This window comes from Monodelphis domestica, chromosome 3 (genome assembly GCF_027887165.1).
Source record: "Monodelphis domestica isolate mMonDom1 chromosome 3, mMonDom1.pri, whole genome shotgun sequence".
Lineage (NCBI taxonomy): Eukaryota > Metazoa > Chordata > Mammalia > Didelphimorphia > Didelphidae > Monodelphis > Monodelphis domestica.
In genome coordinates, this window is record NC_077229.1 from 267,132,275 (window position 1) to 267,159,377 (window position 27,103).

A 27,103-nucleotide genomic window follows, 5' to 3' on the forward strand; every position below is an offset into this window, starting at 1 on the left:
AAATGCTCTTCCTGGTCTTTCTGATCAGGGAAGGGACAGGAAAAAAAGCATTTATATAGCACCTATTATGTGCCAGGCACTGTGCCAAGTGCTTTATTTACAATTATTATTTAATTTGAGCCTCACAATAACCCTAGGAAGTGGGTGTTATTATCCCCATTTTACAGATGAGGAAACTGAAGTAAACAGAGTGACGAGCCCTACTAAGTGTTTGAGGCTGGATTTGAACTCAGATCTTCCTGAATCCAGGTCCAGCTCTCTATCCACAGTGGCAAGAAAGCTGATCTGTGATGCACTCAGGAAAGGGGGTGTTGAGAATGTGGTCAACTGGGCACCCAAACAGATAACTGAGAATTAACTATTTCTGCTGATACTCTGCTATATTTCCTATTCTCTCCCATGGTCTAAGAAATTCACTGAAGGTAAAAGCTATGTCTAGTCTTGAGGTCATACTCCCATGGGTCTAGAGTACATCCTTTGAGTTAAATGTGTGGAATGTTTGATGAGTAATAAAAGGTAGAGCAGGAGTGGTTTGGGTGCCCAACCACATGCAGTAACTGGCCAAGATAAAAGTAGAAACCCAGAAATGGGTGAAGTCATTTTAAAAACTTAATTCAACTTTTCATTGAACAACAAGAAAGGAAGACAACAAAGCCCTTGTGACGAACATAGTTAAACAAAGCAAATTCCCACGTTGGCCATGTCTAAAAGATATGTCTGAATTCACACCTTGTCATTGTAACTAGTAGGACTTGACTCATTCTGGCACAGAATGCCACAGGAAGAGGCAATTTCATAAATCTTTTACTTTAAAACACAAACCGATACAACATCCTCATTCCATTGTACTGCAAATTCCCAATATGAAGCGAAAATATTACTGTCATTTGAACCAGAAGAAAAGAGTCAATGTAGTCTAGAAATCCTAAACTTGAGAAATGTTCTGGCATTTTTCCCTGGCTTGGAGGAAGTCCATTAGCTGTGTGATTTTCATTGAGGTTAATATGTACATTATATAGGTACATAAAATGTTTATTTCTTCTTTACATGCTATACTAGCCCAGTGTCAAATTCTAGTATAACAGGAAAGTGTGCAGAGATTTTCCAGCCATCTAAGCCAATAATACTTTTGCATCTATGGCTGAACTATCTTGCTATCTCCCTTCTTCACCTCCTGAGAAATCCACCTGAGAGGCCTAAAACCACAAAGAAATCCCAACATGTCCTGGCCCACGTACACCACTTACATCTACCAGAGTGTCACACTCATGGCTATGTTCGTTAGACTATGACCAGCCTTAAGAGAAATGATGCTATGTTGAGAAGCAGTTTTTAAAAATTCACCTTCAGTTATTCCGTTATGTATTGTTCCTACTGCCATGTTCCTCGGCCTCTTCATTTCTCATCAAAATGGCTTTCATTTATTTATTTATTTTTGAATGCTATTCATTTATTTATTTATTTTTATTGCAAGGACAAATATCTGCATACATTTTTCAAAGTGATAGGATCCAAACTGTCTCCCTTCCTCCTTCCCTCCCGCCCTGCCAGAGCTGGCAAATGATTCAAGCTGGGTTTACATGTATTATAACACAAAACATATTATTCATAAAATACTTTTTAATGCTGAAGGTTTTCTTCCACAATTTTAAGTGTTTTTTCCTTTATTTTATTTTAATAACACATTTCCAAACGAGTTTTCCAAAGTTATATGATTCATGTTGTCTCCCTCCCTTCTTCCCTTCCTCTTCCTGGAGTTGATAAGCAATTCAATCTGGGTTATACATGTGTTATCACACAAAACTCATTTCCATGTTATTTATTTTTGTAAGTGAATAATCTTATATAAAACCCAAACCCCAAATCATATGCCCAAATAAACAAGTGATAAATGATATGTTTTCATCTGCATTTCTACTCCCCCAGTTCTTTCTCTGAGGGTGAATAGCATTCTTTTTCATCAGTCCCTCAGAATGATCCTGGATCAGTATATTACTGATAATAGCTAAGTGTCACAGTTGATCATTCCATGATATTTCAGTTAGTGTGTACAGTGTTCTCCTGGGTCTGCTTATTTCACTCTGTATCAGTTCATGTAGGTCTGAAATCATCCTGTTCATCATTCCTTACAGTACAATAGTATTCCATCACCATCCCAGACCACAATGTGCTCAGCCATCCCCCAATGGAGGGGCATCCCTTTAGCTTCCACTTCTTTGCCACCACAAAGAATAAGACTATAAATATTTTTGTACAAACAGATCTATCTCATTGTCAAACATTTCTTTGGGAGTGACTCTTTAGCACAGTAGGCAGTGCATAAGTCTCTAAAGCTGAAGGTACCCAAGTTCAATACTTGAAAGGAGATTGTGATACACTGGGAGAGACTTCTGGAGACAAGAAGAGTCACTCGGCTTGGGCTTAGCCTACAGCTCAAATGGACTGTCTTTGGGCAGCTGGGTGGTTCAGTGAATTGAGAACCAGACCTAGAGATGGGAGATTCTGGGTTCAAATCTGGCCTCTGACACTTCCTAGCTGTGTGACCTGGATAAGTCACTTGACCCCCATTGCCTAGCCCTTAGCACTCTTCTGCCTTGGAACCGATATATAGATTCTAAGATGGAAGGTGAGGGTTTAAATTTTTTTTTCTTTGGGATACAGACCTAGGAGTAGTATTGCCTTCTCCACCAAATTTTTTTAATGCTTACCTTCTATCTTAGAATTAATTCTGTATATTGGTTCCAAGAAAGAAGAGTGGTAAGGGCTAGGCAATGGGGGTTAAATGACTTGTCCAGGGTCACACAGCTAGGAAGTATCTGAGGTCAGATTTGAACCCAATACCTCCAATCTCTGGGCCTGGCTCTCAATTCATTGGGTAATCCAGCTCCCCCCATCTAGCAATTTAAAAAAAATGATTCAGAGAAGACTTATCTCTCACTTTTGGAGTAAGATGAAATGCATTTTTATTCCTTTTGGAGAATTTATTTCCTCAAAAAGGACAATATGAAAGTATAACCCTAGAATTTTAGAACTCAATCATCTAGCCCCAAAGATAATACATTTTTTTTTAAGATCGAACAACTTAAAATCAGATTAAGTGGGCTACTGTCCTCATGTCTCTAACCATTAGGTTTAAATATATGGAAAACATTTACTTTCAACTCTATAGCTGCTGGCACTGGTCTGGCCTGCTGGCACCAGTTGGGGTTAGGGTTCTGTGCCCCAGTCAGATTCCTGTGATCAATAGTGAGCTTCCAATGTATAAAAATGTATTCAAATTCTGTTGAACTTAACCTTCAGAAAAGAAAGCAATCTACATTTCGAAGGGTATTTTTACTCCAGCTTTCTCAATAGCTCTCTTTTTTTTAATTTTTAAATTTTTTATTGATTAATTAATTTAGAATATTTTTCCTGCTTACACGATTCATGTTCTTTCCCTTCCCTCCTCCCTCCCCGCTCCTGGAGCCGATGAGCAATTGCTCTCAGTGGCTTTCATTCAATTTAGCCTCTAAATTTTTGCACATGGGGTAACAGTAGCCAAAATGTATACATACGTGTCTATATCTGTACACATGTGTCTGTCTGTATGCACATGTGTGTGCATGCATATGTACATAAGGTTCCACAAAATTACAATGCTCTCTACAAGGATTATCCTATTTGCTTCTCACAACAACCTTGAGAGGTATGTAAGCTTCACAGATATGGGGATTCCCTCCAACAGTACAGATTGTCACACACGCGGGCGCCTCTTTTCATCCTGTGTACTTCTTGTTTGTGTGATCCTATGAATTCTCAATACCAAAACTAGTGTGTTGGAGGCTGCAGAATGGCGGAATCTCAGCGTTAGAGAGGAATGTCGAGGCCATCGAGGTCAACCCAAACCTGAAGAAGAGGCCCTCGATGACCTACTCGACACCTTAAGCTTTCCTTAACATCGTGTCTAAATCGGCACCTTTGTGGCTCCCATGCATTGTTCCCGTTCTCCCGGAGCCAAGAGCAACTGGAATCCTGCTACATGACAACCCTTCAAATCCGGGGCAGGACCTCTCCTGTCTCTGCTAAGTGTTCTTTTCCCTAGGTCAAACTCCTCTGGTTCCTTCCACCTGTTTTTACGTGACATCATCTCAAGGCCTTTCACAATCAAGCTTGCCGAGAATCCATTTCCAGTTTACCAAAGTCCTCTCTGAAGGTGATCGGTAGAGCTGGCAGGGGCCAACCACAAGATTATCACATACCTGGTCCTGGAGAGAAGGCCTCGTGTAGCATGCATTTGGGGCTGTCATGCCATAGTGTTGATTTATATCTAGCTTGATGTTCACTAAAACCCCCACATCTTTTTCAGATTAACTACTATCTAACCATATCATCCTTGCTTATGAAATTGAATTTTCTGAACCCAAGCAAATTATGCTATTTTTCTCCTTACTATAATTGCCAGATTGATGGATTTTATAGATATAAAATGAGCTCAATCAGACTTGATAACACTTTAAGCATTTCTACCATAATGTTGGAACTGAACACATTGGCCAAATAAAGTTGAAATTTTAATTAAAAAAAAATATATATATATATAGTTTTCTCCTAGGCTCCTCAAAGCTCTTTTGATTAGATTTCTAAAGCTTCAGGTGAAAGCAGCCTTACTAATGAATCATTAAATATTTATCAAATACTACTATGTTTCAGGGACTGGGTTGGTGCATCCATCCCCAGTTGTAAGTCCAACATTCCCATATCTTAAACCATGGTTCAGAATCCACATCCTGGGGGCAGTGGATTGAGAATCAGGCCTAGAGACAGGAAGTTGGTCCTAGGTTCAAATCTGACCTCAGAAACTTCCTAGTTGTGTGACCCTGAGCAAGTAATTTAACCCCCATTGCCTAGTCCTTACCACTCTTCTGCCTTGGAAGCAATATGTAGTATTAATTCTAAGATGGAAGGTAAGGAGAAAGAAAGGAAGGAAGGAAGGAAGGAAGGAAGGAAGGAAGGAAGGAAGGAAGGAAGGAAGGAAGGAAGGAAGGAAGGAAGGAAGGAAGGAAGGAAGGAAGGAAGGAAGGAAGGAAGGAAGGAAGGAAGGAAGGAAGGAAGAAAGGAAGAAAGAAAGAAAGGAAGGAAGAAAGAAAGAAAGAAAGAAAGAAAGAAAGAAAGGAAGAAAGGAAGAAAGGAAGAAAGGAAGAAAGAAAGAAAGAAAGAAAGAAAGAAAGAAAGAAAGAAAGAAAGAAAGAAAGAAAGAAAGAAAGAAAGAAAGAAAGAAAGAAAGAAAGAAAGAAAGAAAGAAAGAAAGAAAGAAAGAAAGAAAGAAAGAAAGAAAGAAAGAAAGAAAGAAAGAAAGAAAGAAAGAAAGAAAGAAAGAAAGAAAGAAAGAAAGAAAGAAAGAAAGAAAGAAAGAAAGAAAGAAAGAAAGAAAGAAAGAAAGAAAGAAAGAAAGAAAGAAAGAAAGAAAGAAAGAAAGAAAGAAAGAAAGAAAGAAAGAAAGAAAGAAAGAAAGAAAGAAAGAAAGAAAGAAAGAAAGGAAGGAAGGAAGGAAGGAAGGAAGGAAGGAAGGAAGGAAGGAAGGAAGGAAGGAAGGAAGGAAGGAAGGAAGGAAGAAATCCAAATCCTAGACTCAGATAACATCTTCCTAATAAACTCTTTACCATAGATGCTGATGAAAACACTACTTGTGCCTTTAAAATGTTCAATTTTTTGCTATAGACTTCATAATCCTTCACGATGGCATTTAGATTTACTCTATATCATTTCTACTCCTGGGAATCTATCAGAAATGTACAGCCATCATCATATTTGTTGAGTCTTGGGTACCTCTCTGTCACCTCCTGGATACAAGCTATATGACCAGCCCACCTCCTTTTCAGGTCATACTGTTCTCAGATAGTATCTTTTATACCACTCCTGCACAAATCATTGTTGGTAAAACACCATCCTATATCCACTATACATCTCTCCAATGCCCTTTGAGACAGCAGTCATTTTGGTTCTTTGAAGATTCTAATAACTCATAGCCACATAGCATCATCTGAAGGATGTTGGTGTTTAGAAAAAAAAAGGCTGTTTTCAAGATTGATGTAAAACAAAAGCATTAATAACACATTTTTAACAATAAAAATTATTTTTATATTGATGTGAAAATTGATTTATGAGCCAGTAATTCAATCAGTGAATCAGCATGTAACAGGTTCATTTTGGAGAGCAATTTGGAATTATGCTCAAAGAGTTATAAAAGGGTGTGTGCTCTTTGGCCCAGCAATACCACTATTGGTTTGTTTCCCAAGGCGATCAGGGAAAAAGGAAAAGAACCTACACAGAGCAGGTCTCTATGTGGTGGCAAAGAACTGGAAACTAGAGGGGATGCTCATCTACTGGAGAATGACTAAACAAGTTGTGGCATATGATTGAGACAGATTATTGCCACATTGTAAGGAATGAATTTGTTTTTCAATTACATGTAGAGACAATTTTTGACAATTGTTTTCTGACATTTTGCAATTCAGATTCTCTTCCTCTCTCCCTCCCCCACTCCTGAGGCATTAAACAGTCTGATATCAGTTATATACAGTGCTCAGCTGGTTAATCTTTACAAAACATAGGAAGACCTACATGAAATTTTGAAGAGTGAAAAGAGCAGAACCAAGAGAACATGATATATAGCAACAGAAATATTGTCTGAAGGATAACTTGTGGAGTGGGAAGGAAGGAAGGGAGATACCTGGGTAATTTAATGTAACAAACATATTAATTAATTTAATGTAAACAAAATAAAGTCAAACATACTACAGGGCCTATTATGTGCCAGGTCCTATGCTAGGCTCTGAGAAAATACAAGACTAATAAAGAAACAATCCCTACTCACAAAAACTTTATATTCTCTTAAGGGATACAATAATGACCACAATAGATATAGGTATAAAATAGTTAATACAAAGAAGTTAAGTAAAATAATAAATACAAGGAAGCTAAATTCAAGTTAAAACAAGAGTTTGGGAGGGAGGGCACTGCCCTCTTTTTCTGTTAAAACATCTATAATTTCCCCCCAATCCTCAATCTCTTGATCTCTTTGGATGGTAAAGATTTTGAAATTCAATCTCTATCTTCAACATTCACCTCCAGCACAGATTTCTTCCCTCTTAAGTTACTCTAGTCCAGTTCCTCTTCCTACTTTTATTTTCTTAAGTCATTCTGACTTCTTTAAAAAGAAAAAAGGCAAATAATTTTTAGATGTATTTCTAATAAATCTGGTTTACTTCTTTTGGTACAGTTCTCAAGACCATTAAGTGTTTTATGCCTCATCTATTGTTGAGACCTACTCTTGACCTGGTCTGAATCTTGAATTTTTCAGATAAGGAAACTAGAACAGAAAAGTTTGGGTGTTTTCCTAAGGTTCTTTAGCACATTATATCTGTTCTAGACTCGTTTCTCAATGGCTAGAGTTTGATATTCTTTCTTCTCTGCTCTAGACTTGGACTCAGATGACTTGGAGTCCTGGCTCTGCAATTTCCTTGTTATATGACCTTGAGGAAATCACTTATCCTCTCAACTGTAAAACGCAGAGAATGTTTGCATTATTTACCTTTCAGGTTGTTGAGACAATCAAATGAGGCATTATAGGTAAAGTGCTTTGTAAAGAGCAAAGCCTAGTTAAATGATAATTATTATTATTGATCAAATGGCTAAAAGAGATAAGGTGTATATATATATATATATATACATATATAAGCTTTATAAACTGATATAAAAGTATACTAGTTGTCAGTTTCATTATAAGCACATATATGCACACATGTATACACACACATATATGTGTGTTTATATGTAAACACACACATGTTTATATCCCAAAGCCCATTGCTATGGGACTCTTGATGGTGGAGATCAGAGCATGAGGGACAGGGCAGTGTTATCAAGAACTTCAGGCTCTATGAGTGAGTCTCTTCAATTTATTTGGGCTTCAGGAACTTCTGGATTCCAGCTTCAAGAGAGAAGATAGAAGGTTTCTGAAGGGAGAAACTGGTGGAAAAAGGTGAAGTGAGAGGAACTGTCAGTCTCCATCACTACCTATCCCTAGCACACTACACTAGAGACTTGGGGGAGTTTCTCCCTCAGTGAGAGCTGGGATTCTCTCTTGGCTGAGCTGTTACTTCAGACCCCAGGAGAACTCCTTCACTCTGAACTGTCTGGTCTATAGTCTCAAAGGTAGGCCATCTATGGCTACTGTTTTTCTATGACTTGGATAAGTGGGCCTCTTTGTTGCTTTCTATGTGTTTTCCTTGTGGACTTGGTATTTGGTGGGAAAGGAGTCAAGCTTAAGGTCCTGCTTCTCCCAATAAAGGAATAGCAATCAGAAGGTAACTAGGACCTGAAAACAACATCCCTTAGACTAACAATACTCAATGGAACAGATAGATACCATTCTAGACCCATACCCCTTCTCTCCCTGAGAAGAGCAGTGACCAGACTTCTGACTCTGAGCTCCTGCTTCTCCTGCTGGCAGGAAATAAAGCCTTGGGGAAGGACAGGAGGAGAAGAGGCTAGAGATGACTATCCTGCTTCCCTTTGAGGCAAATTTTGGAACTTAATCAACTAAGGCAAGAGTTCTTAACCTTTGCTGTTTTAAGGTTTGCTTTGTTAGTTGGCTAAAGTGAATGGACCCCTTCCCTGAATAACTGTTTTTTAAAACCCTTACCTTTTGTTTTAAAATTGATACTACATATAGGTTCTAAGGCAGAAGAACAGTAAGGGCCTAGACCAGTGATGGCGAACCTATGGCACAGGTACCAGAGATGGCACACAGAGCACTCTCTGTGGGCAGCCACCCTTCTCCTCCCTCCCACCATCCCCCAGTTTATTACTAGAAAGGCAGAGGAACTTGGGAGGAGCTGCTCCCCTCCCCCTTTCCACTGTCCCTGATGACATTTTTTCACATCCCCCATTCCCCACCCAGCAGTCCAATGGGAGAGCTTCCTCCCTCCCCTGTGTGGGGTCAGGGGGAGTGGGGCATGCCCAGAATGTGGTGGTGGAGAGGGGCATGGCACAAGATCTGGGGGGGGGAGGCATGACACTCAGTCTGTGGGGATGGGATAGAGGCAGGGTCTGGCACTCTGTATCTAAAAGGTTTGCCATCACTGGCCTAGACAATGGGGGTTAAGTGACTTGTTCATAATCACACAGCTAGGAAGTGTCTGAGGCCAGATTTGAACCCAGGGACCTCCCCACTCCCCACCAGGCTTCAGGCCTAACTCTTTATCCACTGAACCACCTAGCTGCCTCCCTAATAATGTTTTTAAATGTACAAAATATGATGCATAGGATAACAAAGGAAATCAGTTATGTTGAAATATAATAATCAATATATTTTATAAAAGTTTCTGGACCCCAGATTAAGACCCCCTGAACTAAGGGCTATTCTTAGATGCTTATCACTTCCCACTCTACCTCAACTTGCTTGGGATGAGCCAGACCCACCTGTCAAAGCTGACTTCATTAAACCCAATGAGTTGTTAAAGATGAGTATGATGTAGAGGGAAGGTAGTGTCAAACTCAAATTGAAATGGGGCTCTAAGTTGTACATAAAGTTCTCTTTTATGGCATATGGACTTAGGAAACCATATATTAACATTATGTATATTTTACTGCATTTTGTTAAACATTTCCTAGTTACATTTTAATCTGAATCCACAGCACTCAGGATTGTGGATTCCCTTACCAGCTGGGCCACTAACTGTGGAACTGAAGAGTGGAGGAAAGCAAAAACACAGTCTCTGAAGTTTTCTCATCTATAAAAATAAGATGATTAACATAGCTAATCTTTAGGGTCCCTTTCAGCTCTAAAAATACATGATTCTACCATTCTAAATAAACCTTAAGAGTGGAGGCCCCCCCTGAGCCACAAAGACCAGGAAAATGGCAGTGATAACAAAACGTTAACCAAAGGATTCCTCTCCCTCACCTCCCCAGAAACAGTGGAGGCATTTGGGGAACAGTGGCATTGGCCCCTCAGAAACAAGCCAAGGGAGGAAAACAAGGCCATTGCCCCCATCCTCCTGTATGTGTGGAAGTTGGAGAGAAGAGAGTAAAGGGTGAGAGCCAGCTGGAGGAAACTGTTGAGTAGGAGCAGTTTTTCACATCCTTATAGGCTTTGACTCATATGGCACGTCTAGATGTATTTGAAAGATATTGCTCCTATTCACCAATTACCTCCTGCCCAGGCCTTCAGTTTTGACTCTAGCCAAAATTCTCACAAAATTAAAAAGCAGCAATTACGTTTTTCCTTTTAGTTTGTTTTGAACTAGGTCTTGGACCCTATCAGGTAAAACATCTTCAGTTAGCTATTAGATGGGACTGCTTTTTAACCAGTTGAGCAGGTTACTTAATGTCGTTCTGCACCAATCCCCATAGTATCTGACTCCGGACGTACATTTGGGCAGCAATCTTCCTTTGGTGGTGGATAATGGTTGGAGGTCATCAGCTGGTTTCCTTGCCTCCATCTTCTCCATCCCATCCTTCTCCCCCTGGCCAGAGTAATCTTCCTAATGCACCAGCCTATTCATGTCACACCTCCATTCAAAAACCTTCAGTGGCTATTCCCTACTGAATAAAATATAAGCAGCACAGACTGATACGCAAGGCCCTCCCTCCCCAACATGGCTCCAAATGCTTCTCCTGCCTTGTTTCCCACTCCCTTCTGGGCATTCCGGGTTCCTGGCCAACTGGACTATCCAGTTTCCCAATTTTGTCTCAGGTAGTCCTTCCTGTTTCTAACCCATTTATCATGCCTAGAAGGGATTCCCTCCACATTTTCACCTCTTTGACTCCTTCCTTCCTTGAAGAGGCCAGTTCAAATGATACCTTCTCACCTCCCCGGTACCTCTTCAAAGTGATCCCGCCTTTCTGTTTGGCTCTTAGAGTTTAACTTGCATAGTAGTTATTTGTGGGGTCTTACTGCCATATCCGATACTCCTTGAAGGCAGAATCGATATCTAGTTTAATCTTTGTCCAGCCTCTAGCACAGTACCTTGCCCATGGTGGGTGTTGAATGAATGATTGTTATGTTATGTTATGAGACGAACAATCTCAGGCACAATGTGCATAAGCAGAATGGGGAAAGCAGTTCTGAAGGAACTGTAGCCATTATAACGCCTTTTATTTTAATTTTTAAAATAATTTATATATTTTTATTAATTTAATACATTAATTTATAATAAACAAATAAACAATTTAATTTATAGAGCTTCTGCCACATCCGAAGCATTTTGCAAATCTTTCATTTTATCATCCCAATGCCCCAGGAGGATAGCTGCTATTATTATCTACCCCTATTTTATGGTTGAGGAAACTGAGGCCAACAGAGGTTAAGTGACTTGCTGGAGGTCGCATGGCTATGGAGTATATGAGACTGGATTTGAATTTGTTTATTTATTTTTAAACCCTTACCTTTTGGCTTAGAACAATACTATGTATTGGTTTCTAGGCAGAAGAGTGGTAAGGGCTAGGCAATGGGGGTCAAGTGACTTGCCCAGGGTCACACATCTAGGAAGTGTCTGAGGTCAGATTACCCCCATCTCTAGGCCTGGCTCTCAATCCACTGAGCCACCCAGCTGCTCCTTGGATTTGAATTTAGATCTTCTGGACTCCTAGCCCAGTGCACTCCCTAGCTGCCTACCAGCTAGATTTCGGTATTGTACAGAGAGTGCTAACAATTTGGAGCAAGAAAACCTCCGTTCCAGCAAACCAATGATCTGGGACAATCCTGAAAGACGGAAGACTTCCAGAGAAAGAACTGTTGGAGTTGTCTTTCACATCACGGTACCTTTGGGGATTTGGGTTAGTGTGTTCTTACAACAGAGACCAAAATGAAAGTCTGTTTTGCATGACAATAAAAATAAAATTAAAACATTTTAAAAAGAAGACCTGAGTTCAAAACCAGCTTCTTATGTATATTAGTTTCAGTTTACCCTGGGTGGGTCACTCTACATTTCATTACCTTATCTATACAATGTAAATCACTCCTAATATACAGTAACCTATAACCTAGTTCTCAAGGGTTCAAATGAGAATCTATGCATCTCTATAGGAATGTCAATTTATATGCATCATTAAATGATCCCTTCAGAGACTCAAAGTTTTAATGGACTTCCAAAGAGCAAAGGGTTAGTTCTAAGCTTTAGGCCTGAATTTCCCTATCTTCCTAACTCCTTTGTCCATAAGGATGCCCATTTTGCCAGGGTTTGAGTTACAAAAGAAGGAAATCCCTCCAAAGGGTGGATATTTTGATACTCTCAGTTATCCAGCTATAAGGAAAGCCTATGGCCTTGAGGAGAGTGTGGACACTCCTTCAAGGAAAAGGCTGTTCTCTGAGCCTAGTGGAGCAGGCCGAGAAACAGGAAGAAGCAGAGATTAGAGTCTGGTTTACAATTCTTTTGATGTTTCCTAGAGACAACCTCAATGGACACTGACAAGGCCTTGGAGAAGGCTGAGGAGCTCTGATCAAAGGTACCTCGACAGACTTCAAATGAACAGAGAGACTGTGAAAAACAGCAGCACCTGCCTGCTAATAGCCATTCATTTCACCTGATAAGGTTAATCTATTAGTTCAATTTGAAGGTAGCCACCCTTTTATGAAACCAAAACCAGCTAGTCCTTCTGACCCTATAGCAGAAAGCAGCAGAGAAAATGCTGGCTGATCTTTGGGTGGTTGTCCTGTTTGTTTTAGGCCTGATCATTAACTGGTAAAGCAAAAACTAGGACCCAAGCAATTAATTATCTTTGGTCTAGACGGATGATAACCACTCCTTTAGGATAAAGTAGATTTTTCAGGACTGAAATGGATCGAGGAAGAGGAGTGTTAGAATGCTTTCAACTCTTTTTCATGGGCTGCTTTCAATGAAGTCAGGATTTAAGTCTGAAAACCAATCCAGACCCCTAAGCCAGTGTAGATGACTAAATTTTCTATTCTACTTGGTTAATTCCATTCTTGATTCCCATCAGCCTAATTGAAATATTTCTGGGACTGGTTAATAGATAAGTAAACGAGTTCAGTTGATGTAGAGGGGGAAAAAAAGGGAAGGGTAGAAAAACTCTAGCTTAGGGACAATCATAATGTAAAAAGAGCTCACAGTTTCAAGATGTAAAGGGGTAAGACCTAACAGAAAACACAAGGTCCCAGGGTCAAAATATGAGGTAGAAAGGGAAATGAAACGCATTGAAAGTAGCTTAAGTATTAAGTGCTTACTCCATAAAACAGATTTCTTGATATTGGTTGATTCCAAGATTATTTCAGTCACTAAATCTGCTGCCACACAAAATTTTGGAAACTAGGATAAAACAGATCCTGAAAGCCTCCCATAGAAAGTCTTTGCCAGACTGAAATGGAGTGTGAAAATGATGGTTTTGTGGCCTGGAAGAAATCCTAATACTTAGAAAATAAAAGCTGTGGAGCAAGGGGGCCTTGGGATGGCAGATTTAGAGGGGCTGCTTTCTAGGCCTGGGCCTACTTGCCAGCTACATGGCATTGGTCACTGGACTTCTTGGGCAAGGGGGTTGCGGAAGACCTATGAGGCCGCTTTGAACTCATCATTGAACAAGCTGTGAAAATGCAGCAATGTAACTTTTCATCATGTTCATTTAAGTACTGGATTTACAAGAAGAGATCAACTAAAAACAAGTGGAACCGGATAATGACATAAAACTGAGAATGTTGAACAGAGAATTTTTTAAAGTGCTATTCCAGATGGTACAGATTTACTACCATCTGGGGGAAAAAAAAGGTGACTAATGGAATAACGTGTTAGTTTTGCACAGATTCAAATCCATTTTCAAGAGTAATATTTGCAATGGACAACAAAATTCCACAATTTTTTTTCAGTCTTGCTTGAGTAATGGATCAAGTTAACAAGAGAACTAAAAAAAAAAACAAATATATAAAACTATCTGAAAATGCATATAAACTGTACTTGGCAACTGGAATGGCAAAATGTAATGGTGATACACTTGCATTTAATTGCTAAGAAATTTTTACAATCACTATCAGAAAGAATGCCAAAATATGAATGTTATCAGAGGTTTCAAAGATCTGGATCCTTCTGATCTGGAAAAAGCAAGCTTTTGAAGAAAGGAAAACATGCAAATAATCTTGACCTGGTCAGCCAGTACCAATTTGTCTTCTGTAGACCTTTCCTAAGGTAAGGGCAAAGGTTACCTTTAGCCCCACCTTAGTGATGTTTTTAAAAGTATTCCTTAAGCTTTTCATACAAAATCGGAGCAAGCTTCACCCAACTTGGAGGCCATCCAAATATCCTTGTAGAGGTTGCCCCTTCTCTTTGTTGTCCATAAGCACTCAAGCAGTCATTCTTTTTCAAAAGTGCCATTGTCAGACGTTCATCAGTTAGGGAAAATGCTACAGAAATTGTGGCATCTGATAAGAATGGAGCATTATTGTGCTGTGGGAAATGACGGGGGGGGGGGGGGGGGGGTCTGTTCAGAAAAATATGTCAAGACTTATATGAACTGATGCAAAGTGAAATGAGAAGAACAGGGAGATCAGTGCACAGAAACAGCAATTCTGTAGTGATGGTCAGCTGTGAAAGATTTGGCTACTCTGATCAATGATCCAAGATAATTCCAAAGGGTTCATGATGGAAAAAATGCTATCCACCTCCAGAGCAAAAACCGATTGAACCCTTGAGTGCAAATTGAAGCATAATTTTCTATTTTTCTTGCCTTCTTTAAAAAAACAAAACAAAACATGTTTTGCATGGGGCAACTAGGTAGCACTGTAGAGGGCCAGGCCTGGAGATGAGAAGTTCTAATTTAGCCTCAGATGTGTCCTAGCTATGTGACCCTGGGCAAGTTACTCAACCCTGACTGCCTAGCCCTTACCACTCTTCTGTCTTGCAACTGATACTTAATATCAATACGAAGGCAGAAAGTATGTTTTGCAAAGAATGTTTTGCATGATTTCATATGTATAATTAATATTGTCTTTGTAGGTAGGGGAGGAGGATGGGGGAAAAATTTGGAACTCAAAATTTAAAAAGAATGTTCAAAATAATGAAAATTTCAAAATGCCATTTCCCTGAAAATTTGCTTAAACACTGCAGCTCTCTTTTATACCCATCTATTCCAAACTTCCCTCATGGGTTCTGGTCATCATTTTCCCTTCAGCCACAAAGCATTTATTGCCTCTTTAGCTTTCAGACCTGGCATCCTAAGCTTAACCCAAAAGGCAATCTACTGGGTATTTCAATTTTAGTTCACTTTAGGTGAAGCCTTGCCACATCCTCTAGTTAATTAGCTTAACAACCAGTTACCCACCATCAAAAATGCCCTTACTATTCCTCAAATTCCAGTTTCTGAACATTGTTTTTTAACTCCCTGGCTAGTTTCCAGAGATAAACTTCACTTTGTTCTGAGAGAAGTGAGTAATTAGCAATTTCCTAAGATCCTTTTGGGTTTGCTCATTAGTGCCTTGGCTTTAAACTGATTCAATCAGTCATTTAAATAAAAACTTAAAAGATTTTAGAATAGAAACTTCAAACACTAATCGAGTTTACCTAGAAGACATTGCACAAACTGCTTTAAATCAACAAATTAAATGAATTTCTCAATAACACTGAAAAGTAACTAAAGCCTAAACACAGAAGCTATTTGAAAAGTTGGGAGGAAGGAGCTGAGCATTGGTAAGCTCTAAATTCCATTTTCTGTGGTATGGAAGAAAATGATTAATTTAACTTTGAAAAATTATTTGCCGTTTGAATCATAGGATCATAAATTTAAGAGCTAAAAGGTTTTTTTTTGGGGGGGGGAGTCACCTGCTTTATTTTACAGGTGAAGAAACTGAGATCCAAAATGTGATTTTCTACATCTACTCTAGTGTTCATGAATTGTTACAACCCCAAGAATTCATTGCTTGGTGGCTGCCTCTGGCAAACCACCATTCTGAAACGATGTAGGTTAGATTGGATGAAGGCTGACACTTTTGACAGGTAGGACCTGACAGATCTCCTACACAGGGTCCATCACTTGGCAAGCTAAGGTAAGAATTACATTTTACTCCAAGCTAATATTTAAATTAGTTGACATGAACCTCATAGGTGAGAGAGCATCAACCTGGGAATGAAAAATTGACTTTGCACACTCTGCGAAACAAAAGTAATTCAACAAGGAGAGGAACCAAGCCTGTGATTGTAGCACAAAGTGTTGGACTCTTTCTAATCTTAGTTCGTGTACCTCGGCTGGGAACCTTGGGCAAGGAAGGCATCCCTTGGAGCCTTGGTTCATCTGTAAAATGGAGAGAACAGCAGCCCTGGCTACCAGAGCTCTGGCTGTGAAAAGACTATCCAGGAACACTTGCTCCAGCACCAAGTGCTTCTAACCCCGAGAGCTGACCATGTTCTGATATACTTGAAGTTCTTTTTGATCTTACAAGAGGATTAGCATTATTTTGCAATATAACTATAGTAATCAGTCATCAAAAGAAAACAGCATCTATCCTTTCTTTGACCAAATTCCCTGTGGAATCCAACAGCCGAGGTAGGGTCTGAGGGTTGTAACTCAGGGTGTCTGACTTTCTCGTATTGTGGACTCCTTTGGCAGTCTGGTGACCTTGTCACCATATCACTTGTCAAAATGTTTTGTTGCCTACATTAAAAACAAACCCTTGTCTTCTACTTTAGAATCAATACTTTGTGGTAAGGGCTAGGCAAGGGGGGTATCTAGGAAGTGTCCAAACCCAGCACCTCCCAGTCTCTAGGATTGGCTCCCGATCCCACTGAACCACCTAGCTGCCCCTTTGGGCTTACATTCCTAAGGGATGGAAATGCTGAATTTCATTTAGAACTTAGTGAAAATAAAGATGTAGTTTTTTCCCCCCATTCCAGGTTTACAGACTCACTAAAATCAATATTGGTCTACACTATAATCAAGAATCCATGTTGGAGATAGAAGGGATTATAGTCAAATACTTAATTTGACTGAGCAGTCCCATATTATTTATGGTAATTAAAAATGTGGTTTTGGTGATGATTAAGTATAGAATAATAGATTTCCTTTAGCTGTCCTGTTTCCCATCTCAAAACTGATGAAATATAACAATGTATGATCATCTTAATCTCTGAAGATGGATAAAATACAAACACATGACATCATTAATAGTCCAATTAGTGCTAGGTCAATGTTTCTTTCATTGCCTTAAGAAATGGTTAAGATATTTTAGCTCATCTTTCCATCAGCTCCAAATACCAACATTGTACTAATCAAAGTGTTAATCAATTTATAATAGGATATTTTAAATTGCATCTAAAGTAAATATCAAAGCAGGCAGAGAAGACAGTAGAAGTTAGCTTGTAACTTCACAGCCAAAGTTATAAGCAGATGATGTGAGATACTCTTCTTTAAGAAGTGGCTTCTATAGGACAATTAGAAATGTTTAAAAATTGTTCATGGTTGAACATTAGATGAGTAATTGAACGGCAGTAACAGTATTCAAGGAAATTAGTTAGGATATTAAAGGTTAACAAAATGATTTTCAGCACAAAAAATTTTAAGCAAGACGCTTAATTTGCCTCATCCCGGTCAATGCTAATAACCTATCATATATCCTGTTTACATCTCTCTACATTTCCCTGTTACTGTTCACGTGAGATAGTTATATCCAAGTTTCTACTAATTATTAGGAAGTGCCTCCTCAACAAAATACTCTGCAGTGCATCACTTTTAAAGAAAATATTTTATTACATCATGAAAAAGGCAACACCAATCAACTAGGTTCATACTTGCTTAAAAAAATTGAAAATTTCTTTAGTAGACAGTATGTCAGCATCCTGTTCCACATGGGAATGAGAAGAAGACTATAGCTTTACTAAGTATTGCACAGTCTGAAAGAAATACCAACAAAAATAAAGGGAGATGGTGGGAAAAGGGGGGAGGGGGGGAAGAAATCACATGATCTTGGGAAACATCTCACATTATGAATAATCTACCAAGAAACATTTAAAAAAGAAAACCCTTTGTTTCTACAGTAGCTTTTAAGTTCTTGGAATGACTATATTCCATTGAAGACATCTCAGTAACAGGAAGCTTCATTTCAGCAATCCTTTGTGCAAATATTAATAAAAAAACATATATAAAATAATGCAGTCATTAGTCTTTTGATATCACCAAGGGAACCATAACAAACATTTTCTGAGAATTCTGCTGCTTGAAAAAAGGGTTAGGCCATCAGTTTTGCCTGAAGCTCCATCTCGGCTGCCCTTTTGAGGGCAACATCCACTAGGAGCTGAAATCCACTAAAGTCCTGGTTGAGGTCCGGTGGGGTCGGGGGAGGAGTGTTGAAAAGCCCACTCTGGGTATTTGCACTTGGTCCAGATTTACCCGTGTCCTCTGAGTATAGGAGAGAGGTGTCTGTGAAACCGTTGGCTGGTATCTGCTGCATATCTACGTTCTGTCCAACACCGACTGATGGGCACAGATGGAAAGGGGCATCTTTCAATGCAGTCACCGTGGTATGGCAAATCACTGAGGGCCGGGCCAAAATCGATCCTGGGGATGGGGGCTTAGCAGACAGTGGTCTTCCTAAGGTCTGGTTTGGTCCAGTTGTACAGGCATGAAATGAGCTCTCATCTAAAGAAGGAATTAAGTTTTTGATGCCCATGGCTGACTCCACAGAGTTAGCTTCAGAAATCTTGGCCCCTCGGCGGGAAATAGTGTAGTGATTTGGATCCTTGCCATCTTTTCTCAGCATGTCAGGGAGGAGTCTGCGACGTGCATTGATGAACCAGTTGCAGACCTGGGAAATAGGACAAGACTTTTTAATGGTTTTTACCTTTCTTTTGGAAGATATGAAATGGTTCATTTAGATTTTAAAACTTGTTTTAAGTTAGTGGGTCCCAACTGAGTGTTTCTTTCAGAGTAATAAAAAAAAATAAAACAACTTCTCTCTCACAATTCTTCATAAAGAAACAAAAGTTGCCAGGTGTCTGAAAATGTTTTTTAAAGAAGTTTACCTTTTAACTCTCCTGTATATTAACCTATTACCTATTGTTCCTGCATTTAGGTTAATAAACAACAGGAAAGTCTTTCCTCTATGAAAAGGGCCACTCCTCCCACAGTTACTGATTTTTCCCTGTTCGAATGGCTATGTCAACAGACACAACATGAATTACCTCACTCAAGTCTGTCCCTGTTTAAATATCAAACCAGTTTCCTGGGCAATAGAGGAGGGTTTAACCTCTTTTTCATATTTGCTGTATAAAGTAGTGTTCCCTTATGATATATCATTAGAGAAATTGTTACCTGCTAAAATGATAATCTAAGTAATCAGATTACTTTTCAACACTATAAAACTCTCCTCTAATTTTAAAGAGGAAGGGGAAAAGAGGGAAGAACTGTAAATATATACCTATATAAATGAACACATAGGAACTCTATAAAATGCCTGGTGTGGGGGGAATGTTTCCACAGACTCTTAGTGAGGCTTTCTTGTTTTGTTTTTACCTGTAGTGTGGATAGGTGTGTTTGCTGGGACAGCAAAGCTTTTTCTTGCTCTGAAGGGTAAGCATTGAACCGATGCTCATAGAGCCAGTCCCGGAGAATCTGTACAGATTCTTTGGGTAGATTACCCCGTCTTCTTCGCTTGCCTGAGCCTGATGAAGAGGAAAGGTCCAGGGGAATATCCATATTGTCATCATCCTCAGTCTCACTGCCTGAAACTGGAACAACACCTATGAAAACACAAAAGTCAAGAGTCAGGGTAGTCCAATCAACTTGGTCTGGCAACATCTTGTTTCCAGCCACCAGAGGAGACTGCTGCCTAAAATGAGGTGAGTCAAGTGAACTAAGGATAGTCCTCCCACTGACTAACAAGTCATTAATACAGGACCTTCCTCCCATGAAGATTTTACTTCACACATTCCTTTTAACTGGTGCCCAGAAAAACCTTTCATCTGCTCTGGCAGTCCAGACAAATTGCATCTAAAGTAAATATCATGCCACATGTTGCACAGGAAGGGCACTATAACGGTATGTGGCTAACAACTTTTTTTTTTTTAAGGACACTTAAATAAAGAGGGTGTGTGAGGCAAGTTGAGAGGGTGGAGTGTAAATCTAATAGGTGTTCTGAAATACATTTTAAAAAACGCTAGCTAGTACATTACTCTCTCATCCCCTTTGATTGCATCAGTTTTAAATGATAGTGAGTCATTCCTAAATACTCTATTGGTGCTTATGAGTGAAGATTAAAAGAACTAAACAGCTTTATATACCCTAAAAAGGCATCGCATTTCAATTTTATTCTAAGAGATATTTTATTGTTCTCTCACTCTAAATTCACATAAAGTTAATTGCTATGCCAAAGTCAATGTCATTATCTTCTAAATGGGATTAGCTATGAGGACCAGTTTCAATATACATTTTTGGTTCCTAAAAATATTTTAAAAACCGCTTGCTTCTCCCCACTCCTCTGGCAGTCACATACAATTAGTTTGACAAAGCAGATTCGCTGGTAATTGGGAGCTAATACATTCTATACAGTAAATGAATATCATCAAATATTTTTATTTGGTCATCATATACAATCTGAAGTTGTTCTTGGAAGATGGCAACTACACAATACAAAGAAAAACTTATTTTGGTTTTAAACACTTTAATTCCAACAACAATTGTAGGAATTCACATACCAGTGTAAAATTTAAAACAGATAGGCCTGGCTTTCATTAACACAATTCATTAAGTGACACTTCTATATAGGAAAAGATTTACCCACCTCCTCTATAATCATTTTCTTTAAAGAGCTCCATCCCTATGATTTGAATGTTTCTCTAGATCACTACAGTAGTTAATTTTATCTCAGTTGAATGAGAGAAACTACTCTTTTCCAGAAGATAGAACCTAATGAAAATCTTTTCCAACTGGATAACAAGGACATAGTTCTTCTCAAAGTTAGTCAACTGATTTCCCCCTCCCCCAGATTAATATAATTAAATATTTTAGCATAATAAAACAAGAAAGTGACTCACTATTATTAAAAGATTTGTTTATGAGATTCCACTTAATGCTTTTCTCAGTTAATTGACCAGTGCTTTACTTTGACACACATATTTAGATTTGGACTGCAGGGGGCAGGAGGTATTGAGAAGAGAAAAGGAAAAATGGTATCCAGGGAAGAACCAGAGACCTCAGGAGACAGTCAAAGTAATGAAAGTTCTAACAAAGAAAAAGAACTGTGATTATGCAAATACATAGAAGAGACTCAAAGTTTAACCAATAGTTATAAACTCTATAACTATGTTAATTCCCTATTGTGGCTTCCTTGGAAATTTAAATAAGTTGCTCTTCAGAGATGGATCCAAGTTATGGACTATTATTATTAAAAGTCATTTAACTAGGAACTAAAAAAAAATTAGGAACTATAGCTCCATTTAAAAAAAAACCTGTTAAGTATGATAAAACTTGTTTAGGACAGACTGAAGATTTCATACTTATTCGGTCATTCAGCACTGGCAATTATCAATTTTGTTTTACAAAGTTAATTAGAGAAAGATGTGTCACATAAAGAATGTGAATAAAGCACAACTTTCAACAAGCTTTCAACACCCCCAAATCTGAAAAGGCAGTCTTTGGGGCTTATCACAATTATTGCCTTTTTCCTAAGAAACAAGCCATGAAGTGTGAAAATCTGCTTTTAGAGCAGTTGGTTCCTAACTGTAACTTGGTTATAACAAAGGGCAAGGGGAAAAAAGTTCGCCCTTTGATCTGCTTACTCAGTTTGACAAGAAGCTTGATCCCTTCCCAATAGGTTAGTGACACTGACACAAAAGCAAGTTTCAGTTAAGCAACACCAAACTGCCCTGAAAGACTTTCTTCTATCCCGAGTTCATTTAAATAAATGAATGACAGGCCTCTGAACTTAACAAATATTTCCAATATGTGCACAAAAGCTTCAGTAACAGGAAGTTGAGACTGGAGTTCCCTGACTACACCAGCTGATATGTTCAGTGCGGCATAACCACGTTTGCTGCTGTCAAGACTGTTTTCATTGAAACCATGCCTATTGATTATGGCTCAGATCTACTTAATTTTCTTTTTCTTTGTTAGTCATTTCCTTTTATAAAAAAAGATGTTGAAAAGTTTCCCAGAGACGACTTGTTTCCCAAATATGAATTCATAGGTCTTGATTAGTAGTAGAAAGGAACAGATTATTTTTACTCTACCTACTTCCTTATTCTCAAAGGGTTAGAAGGCCTTGTTACTTAGTATTTGACAAGGGGGCAAAAGGAAGCAAGATTAGCTCTTAAGAGTTTAGAATCTCAATTTAAGTAGGATGACAACAAATGGAGGGAAAATTGTTAAGTTGAGCCAAGACTAAAGGCAAAGAAGCTAGAAATGATAGTGAAAACCCCAAGGCAAAAAGGTTAACCATTAATTTAATTAAGCAAAAGTTTGGAGAGGAAAAGTTTCCTGTTAAGATGGTCTCCCAGGAGATACAATAGAAATCTTAACACTTGAGTCATCCAAACTGAACTGGGCTTGGCTGGCCCAAACAACAGAATCTCTCAAGCAAGAGCATAGCACTGTCAAAAGGCAGGGATTAAAAGAACTACTGGAATTTTTCGAATCCAATCATCTACCCAAATTGCTTTTAAATCATTTTTCAAGGATTCTTTATGTAACAGTCTGCAATTTTTCAGAAGTACACAGTCCTCTAATTTGCACTTTACTTTTATTAAAGTGAGCTTTAAAAAATATGACAGGGAACTCTGATAATAAAACGATCACAAACTCATCCCACAAACCCAATCATAGGCAACTATATTGGCCCTAGAGATCCTTAAATCTTCCTGTAACACAGAATATGAAAACCGTTTCATCCCTCAAAGGTAGTTTTTACAAAGGGAAAGAGGGAGGAGGGAGGAGAAAAGAGGAAGAGAAGGGAGGGGCAGGAGAGAGGGAGGGAAGCAAGGAATCTAGCTTTTGTTCCTGTGTTCCACAGCCTGAACTTTAATCATCCCCCAAAGCAGTTAAATTTACCACAACCCAAAGAGAATTCAAAAGAATTTTAGATTACAAGAAACCAGAAAAGATAGGAAGAACTGAAACAGAGTGAAGCGTCCCACAAATGAAATCTGCCTACCTAACCTTAAAAAAAAAAAAAACCTTTGTCCTAACAACAACCATCAAGTCTCATCTCCCCCACATGAACTCTAAACCAGTGACCTTCTTCCTATAATCTCAAAGTTTCTCCCTCCAACATGTCACCTTTCATTGTTTGCATTATTTCAGCGCTGAATAACCAGAACTTCAGCTCACAAGACTTGATTACCAAACACTCACACTAATCATATCAGCATTTTCACACACTCAATTCTTTATTATAAGTGGAGAGGGGGAAGGGGGAGGGACCAGGAAGAATGCGGGAACCAAGGGGGAAGAATGCGGGGGCAGTGAGAAGGCTCAGGGAGTTAGAAGTTTTCCAAAGAAGTTGGGTATTTCGACAGTCCCTACCCTGAGGCACAGCCCGAACAATAGGACGGGCAGAAGGCGGAAATCTACTCAGAGGAAGGGAACCAGAATGGGACTTTTAAAGGAACCAAAAAGGGGGGGGAGAGGGCAACAACCCCAAACTAGTGTCCATGGACAAACTGCCCCCACGGAAATTGTCAAGTACCGACAAGCCTACTAGAAGGGAGACTTTCTTTCACTTTGGGGGTCGGTCTCGGACGCCATTCCCAGAGCGTGCGTAGAGAAACGGTCGCTTTATCAGCAATCAATGAATTCAATGAATCACCTAATGAATGCCGTAACCGGACGGGGGGTGGGGTGGGGGGGGGGAAGGCGTTATGCCCCCAGGCTATTTATAGCCTAACCAGGCAGTTAAATTCCCTCCCAGCTACCAAGGGAAAGTTTGGGGGGCGGGGGGGAAAGAAAGAGCGAGGGGGACAGGCGACCTTCACCAAAGGTTTCAAAGTCTCTGAATCAAACCAACAGAACCCTCAAGGAAGTTCGGTAGAAAGAACCTCACGTCTCACAGCGTTCTACTTCAACAATATTCTATCTCGTAACGTATCCTACGCGAACCCCCTCCCCCCACGGGGGGCGGACTGTCCCAAACCCTCTCTGAGTATTACCAGTCTGAAAGAATGTGGAGTTAAAAAAAAAAAAAGCCATCCCTCGAGGAAGTTAGTGAGCATGCGCAACAGGAGCCTTCTTACCTCGCTTTGGAACATTTGCTTCAGGACTCGATTAACTTATGTTTTGAACCCCTCGCACATAAATCACAACTGAAAATTCAACTTTAGCTTCAGTAAACCGAAAGTTAAGCTGCCTTTGTGTGTGTGTGTATGTGTGTTCCTCCAGGTCTTGAGGGGGAAACAACTTTTCCCCCACCCCACTCTCCCACAAACAAATTAAAGTTGGGTGTTTTCTAAAGACAGGTTGATGCCAAGTTTCAGTTTTTAAAAACTTCCAGGGCGCTTTTATAGAAACAATCACAGACCCTAACTTTGGCACTTACAAGCAGACCTGCCTGTCAAAATCAAACAGTCGGCGGTCTAAAACATTCTCTTAACAAAAAAAGGACAGTTTTCTTGACATTAAGAACAAATTCTTCCCTTCTACAATTTAACCCTTTAAAAATGCGTCCCCCCCTTCTCCATTGGGGAGTTTTTTTTAAAAATTAAATCTTTTAACATTTCATGCGAGGGATAGGGTTGGGTATACAGTATATATAGTATGAAAAAGTATGATTACAAAAAATAGCACATTTCAATGGGGGGGAGGAAGTTAGTAAGTAGTATTCAGAAGTTGGTATAATTACAAAAAAGAAATATCACATTTCAATGAGGGGGAAGTTAGCATACAGTATATGGTATACAGAAGCTAGTATAATTACAAAAAGAAATATCACATTTCAGGGGGGTATTTGAGAATAGCCCAAACCCAACCCCAGAGTGAGGGCTCTTCAAGCCCAAGTTTCAAACAAAGACTCAGTGGATCCTGCCATCCAGGGTGCTCCCACTCCAAACAGAGACGACTTTGTTTGGCTGGAGCCTCTCATTTTGAAAGTTAGGAAATAAAAGTCTCATCACGGGTTAAGAAACGGGGTGAAGTTTGCCTCGGAAAGGCTAAGGGAAGGGGTCGAGGGCGGGGAGGGGGGAAGCCAAGCTTCTGCTCCGGTTTTCAAAAAAGCATGGGGGTGGTGGGGCAGACAATGAAACTTTGAGGAGCACAAACAAGGCAGTTGAGCGTGCTTCTTGACAACGTGCCAGCAGCATGGAGAAACCAGTCTCTAAACAACAGCCCCTCATGTTGTGTCTAGAAGTGAAACATCAACCAACTGCCATTGTAGACAGGACCTCAACAAAGAAAAAAAAAAGAAGGGACCCAGGACTCCTGGGATGGGGTAGGGGAGGAGGGGGTGGGGGCTAATTTTATGGGGGGGGGGGAAATAAAGTAACCGAAAAGTCCAGGCAGCTTATTACTCCTCCATATAGTCCTAACTGCCCAAGCACGTTCCCACCGCCGCCCCCCCCAAGGGAACCACACACACGGTTGGATGGGGATACGGACACACATCCACACAATCTCTCACACACAACCACACGGGGAGAAAGACGCACGCTACACTTACCTTTCTTAGTTTTCATTCTTGATTTCGACTTCCACCAGGCGGAAATAATTCTATTTCTGAATGCCCAGGGAAGGAAAGGAGAGCCAGGGGTGGGATTTCTTTCTTTCTTTTTTCCTTTTTTTCCTTCTGCTTCCTTCAGAACAGTCTCCTCTGTAACTTGCAGAAGGTGGTGGTGAGGGGATTGCTCCGGCCGTTAGGGCTACACAAGGCGCTACAATCCCAGGCGCCTCGGAGTTGGAGGGGATTCAACTGACACTTTGGGCTTCCCTGCTCCCTAGAAGTCGGGTCGGGGGCTCGTCCCCTTCCCAATCCGGCTTCCCCTCCCCACTTTCGTCCTTTGTTCTTTCCCTCCTGCTTCGGTGCTCCACAGCGCCTTAAGCCCCAGCCTGTCAGAGTGAGAAAGGAAAGGGGAGAAGGTACAGGAGGTCCTTCCTCCACCCCCAACTTCTCCCCCTCAAAGGCTCACCCCCCCCCCTTACTCTCCGCCCCCCCACACACACACCCGCACCTTCCAGCAATGAGTAAGTGAGAGTAAGAGAGCAGCAGCACCGACCGCCCCAGCACTCACAGCCTCTTCCCTCCTCCCTAGCTGCTGTCACTCTGACAGATACGAGAGAAAAGAGGGGGAGGGGAAGGGGGGAGGGCACAGGAGTAAAAGGGGAGGGGAGGAAAGAAAAGAAACCAAACCCTTCCCCGCTGGTTCAGTCCCAGGGACCCGCATCACTGGCACCGTGGCGATGGTGACCAAGCAGCCAGTCAGGAGAGGAGCCCTCCCCCACTTTTTTTTGGGCCTTTCTTCCTTAGGCAGGCTCCCGTTTGATCATTAAACTGGAAGAGAGTGGTTTTTTTTTTTTAAAGGATCCCCCCTCCTCTTTCCTATTCGTTCCCTAGAAGGAAAATACTTTTTTTTTTTTTGACAGCTACCTTTAACTTAGCTCTCCCCGTGGCAGCGGACAGAGCTCTACGCCAGGCTGACTGAATGAGGTGGGGGTGGGAGGAGAGTAGGGAAAGTAGGCTGCAGGGTGAGGACACACTGCTTGCTTACTGAATCAGCTTCTACCCTTTACCCCCGTCTTGGGCTCAAGCCGCTTCTCTTTTCTCTCTCCACTAGTGCACTTCCAACAAAACTACAGTACTTTAGGGAAGTCGATAAGAGGAGACCCACACACCGAGGGGCGATCGCCTCCCGTCAGTCCTCCGTGCTTGCTATCCCTGATCGAGGATTGCAAGGCAGTTTCGAAATCCCGAGCACGCTGTAGACAGACACTCTGTCATGCCCACATGCTCTTTAAACGTCTCTGCGTGTGTATGTTTGTGCGCGCGCGCGCTTTGCATGTCCTGATTCAACTCGGCCGCAGTAGCCGCCGCAGCAGAGGCGCTGACTCTTCCTCTCCCCCCTCTCCAGCCCCCCTGCCCCCACCCGGGGCAGCTGCTGCCTTTATGGGAAACGGGCGAAAACACCGAGGCTGCTCATCTGGTTCGGTA

General features: G+C 40.4%; 1 protein-coding gene across 3 annotated transcripts; it reads right to left on the minus strand.

Moving 5' to 3' along the window:
* Window positions 1-17,703: 17,703 nt before the first annotated feature.
* TGIF1 (TGFB induced factor homeobox 1) lies at window positions 17,704-26,838 on the minus strand. 3 transcript variants are annotated; one of them, XM_056823745.1, is made up of 4 exons: window positions 26,788-26,838; window positions 25,619-26,004; window positions 19,489-19,715; window positions 17,704-18,781 (listed from the first exon to the last, which is right to left on the minus strand). In XM_056823745.1, exons 2-4 carry the CDS (start codon window positions 25,632-25,634, stop codon window positions 18,206-18,208), a joined length of 819 nt encoding a protein of 272 aa, XP_056679723.1. In that variant the 5' UTR covers window positions 25,635-26,004; window positions 26,788-26,838; the 3' UTR covers window positions 17,704-18,205. The 3 variants fall into 3 exon arrangements, with proteins under 3 accessions (XP_056679723.1, XP_016287166.1, XP_016287165.1); XM_016431680.2 differs by lacking the exon at window positions 26,788-26,838 and adding an exon at window positions 26,306-26,422; XM_016431679.2 differs by lacking the exon at window positions 26,788-26,838 and adding an exon at window positions 26,127-26,240.
* Window positions 26,839-27,103: the final 265 nt, after the last annotated feature.

Coding starts and splice junctions, on each gene's coding strand:
- TGIF1 (XM_056823745.1), bottom strand. Junction 18,782..19,488: donor CACACCTATCCACACTACAG/GTAAAAACAAAA, acceptor CCTATTTCCCAG/GTCTGCAACTGGTTCATCAA.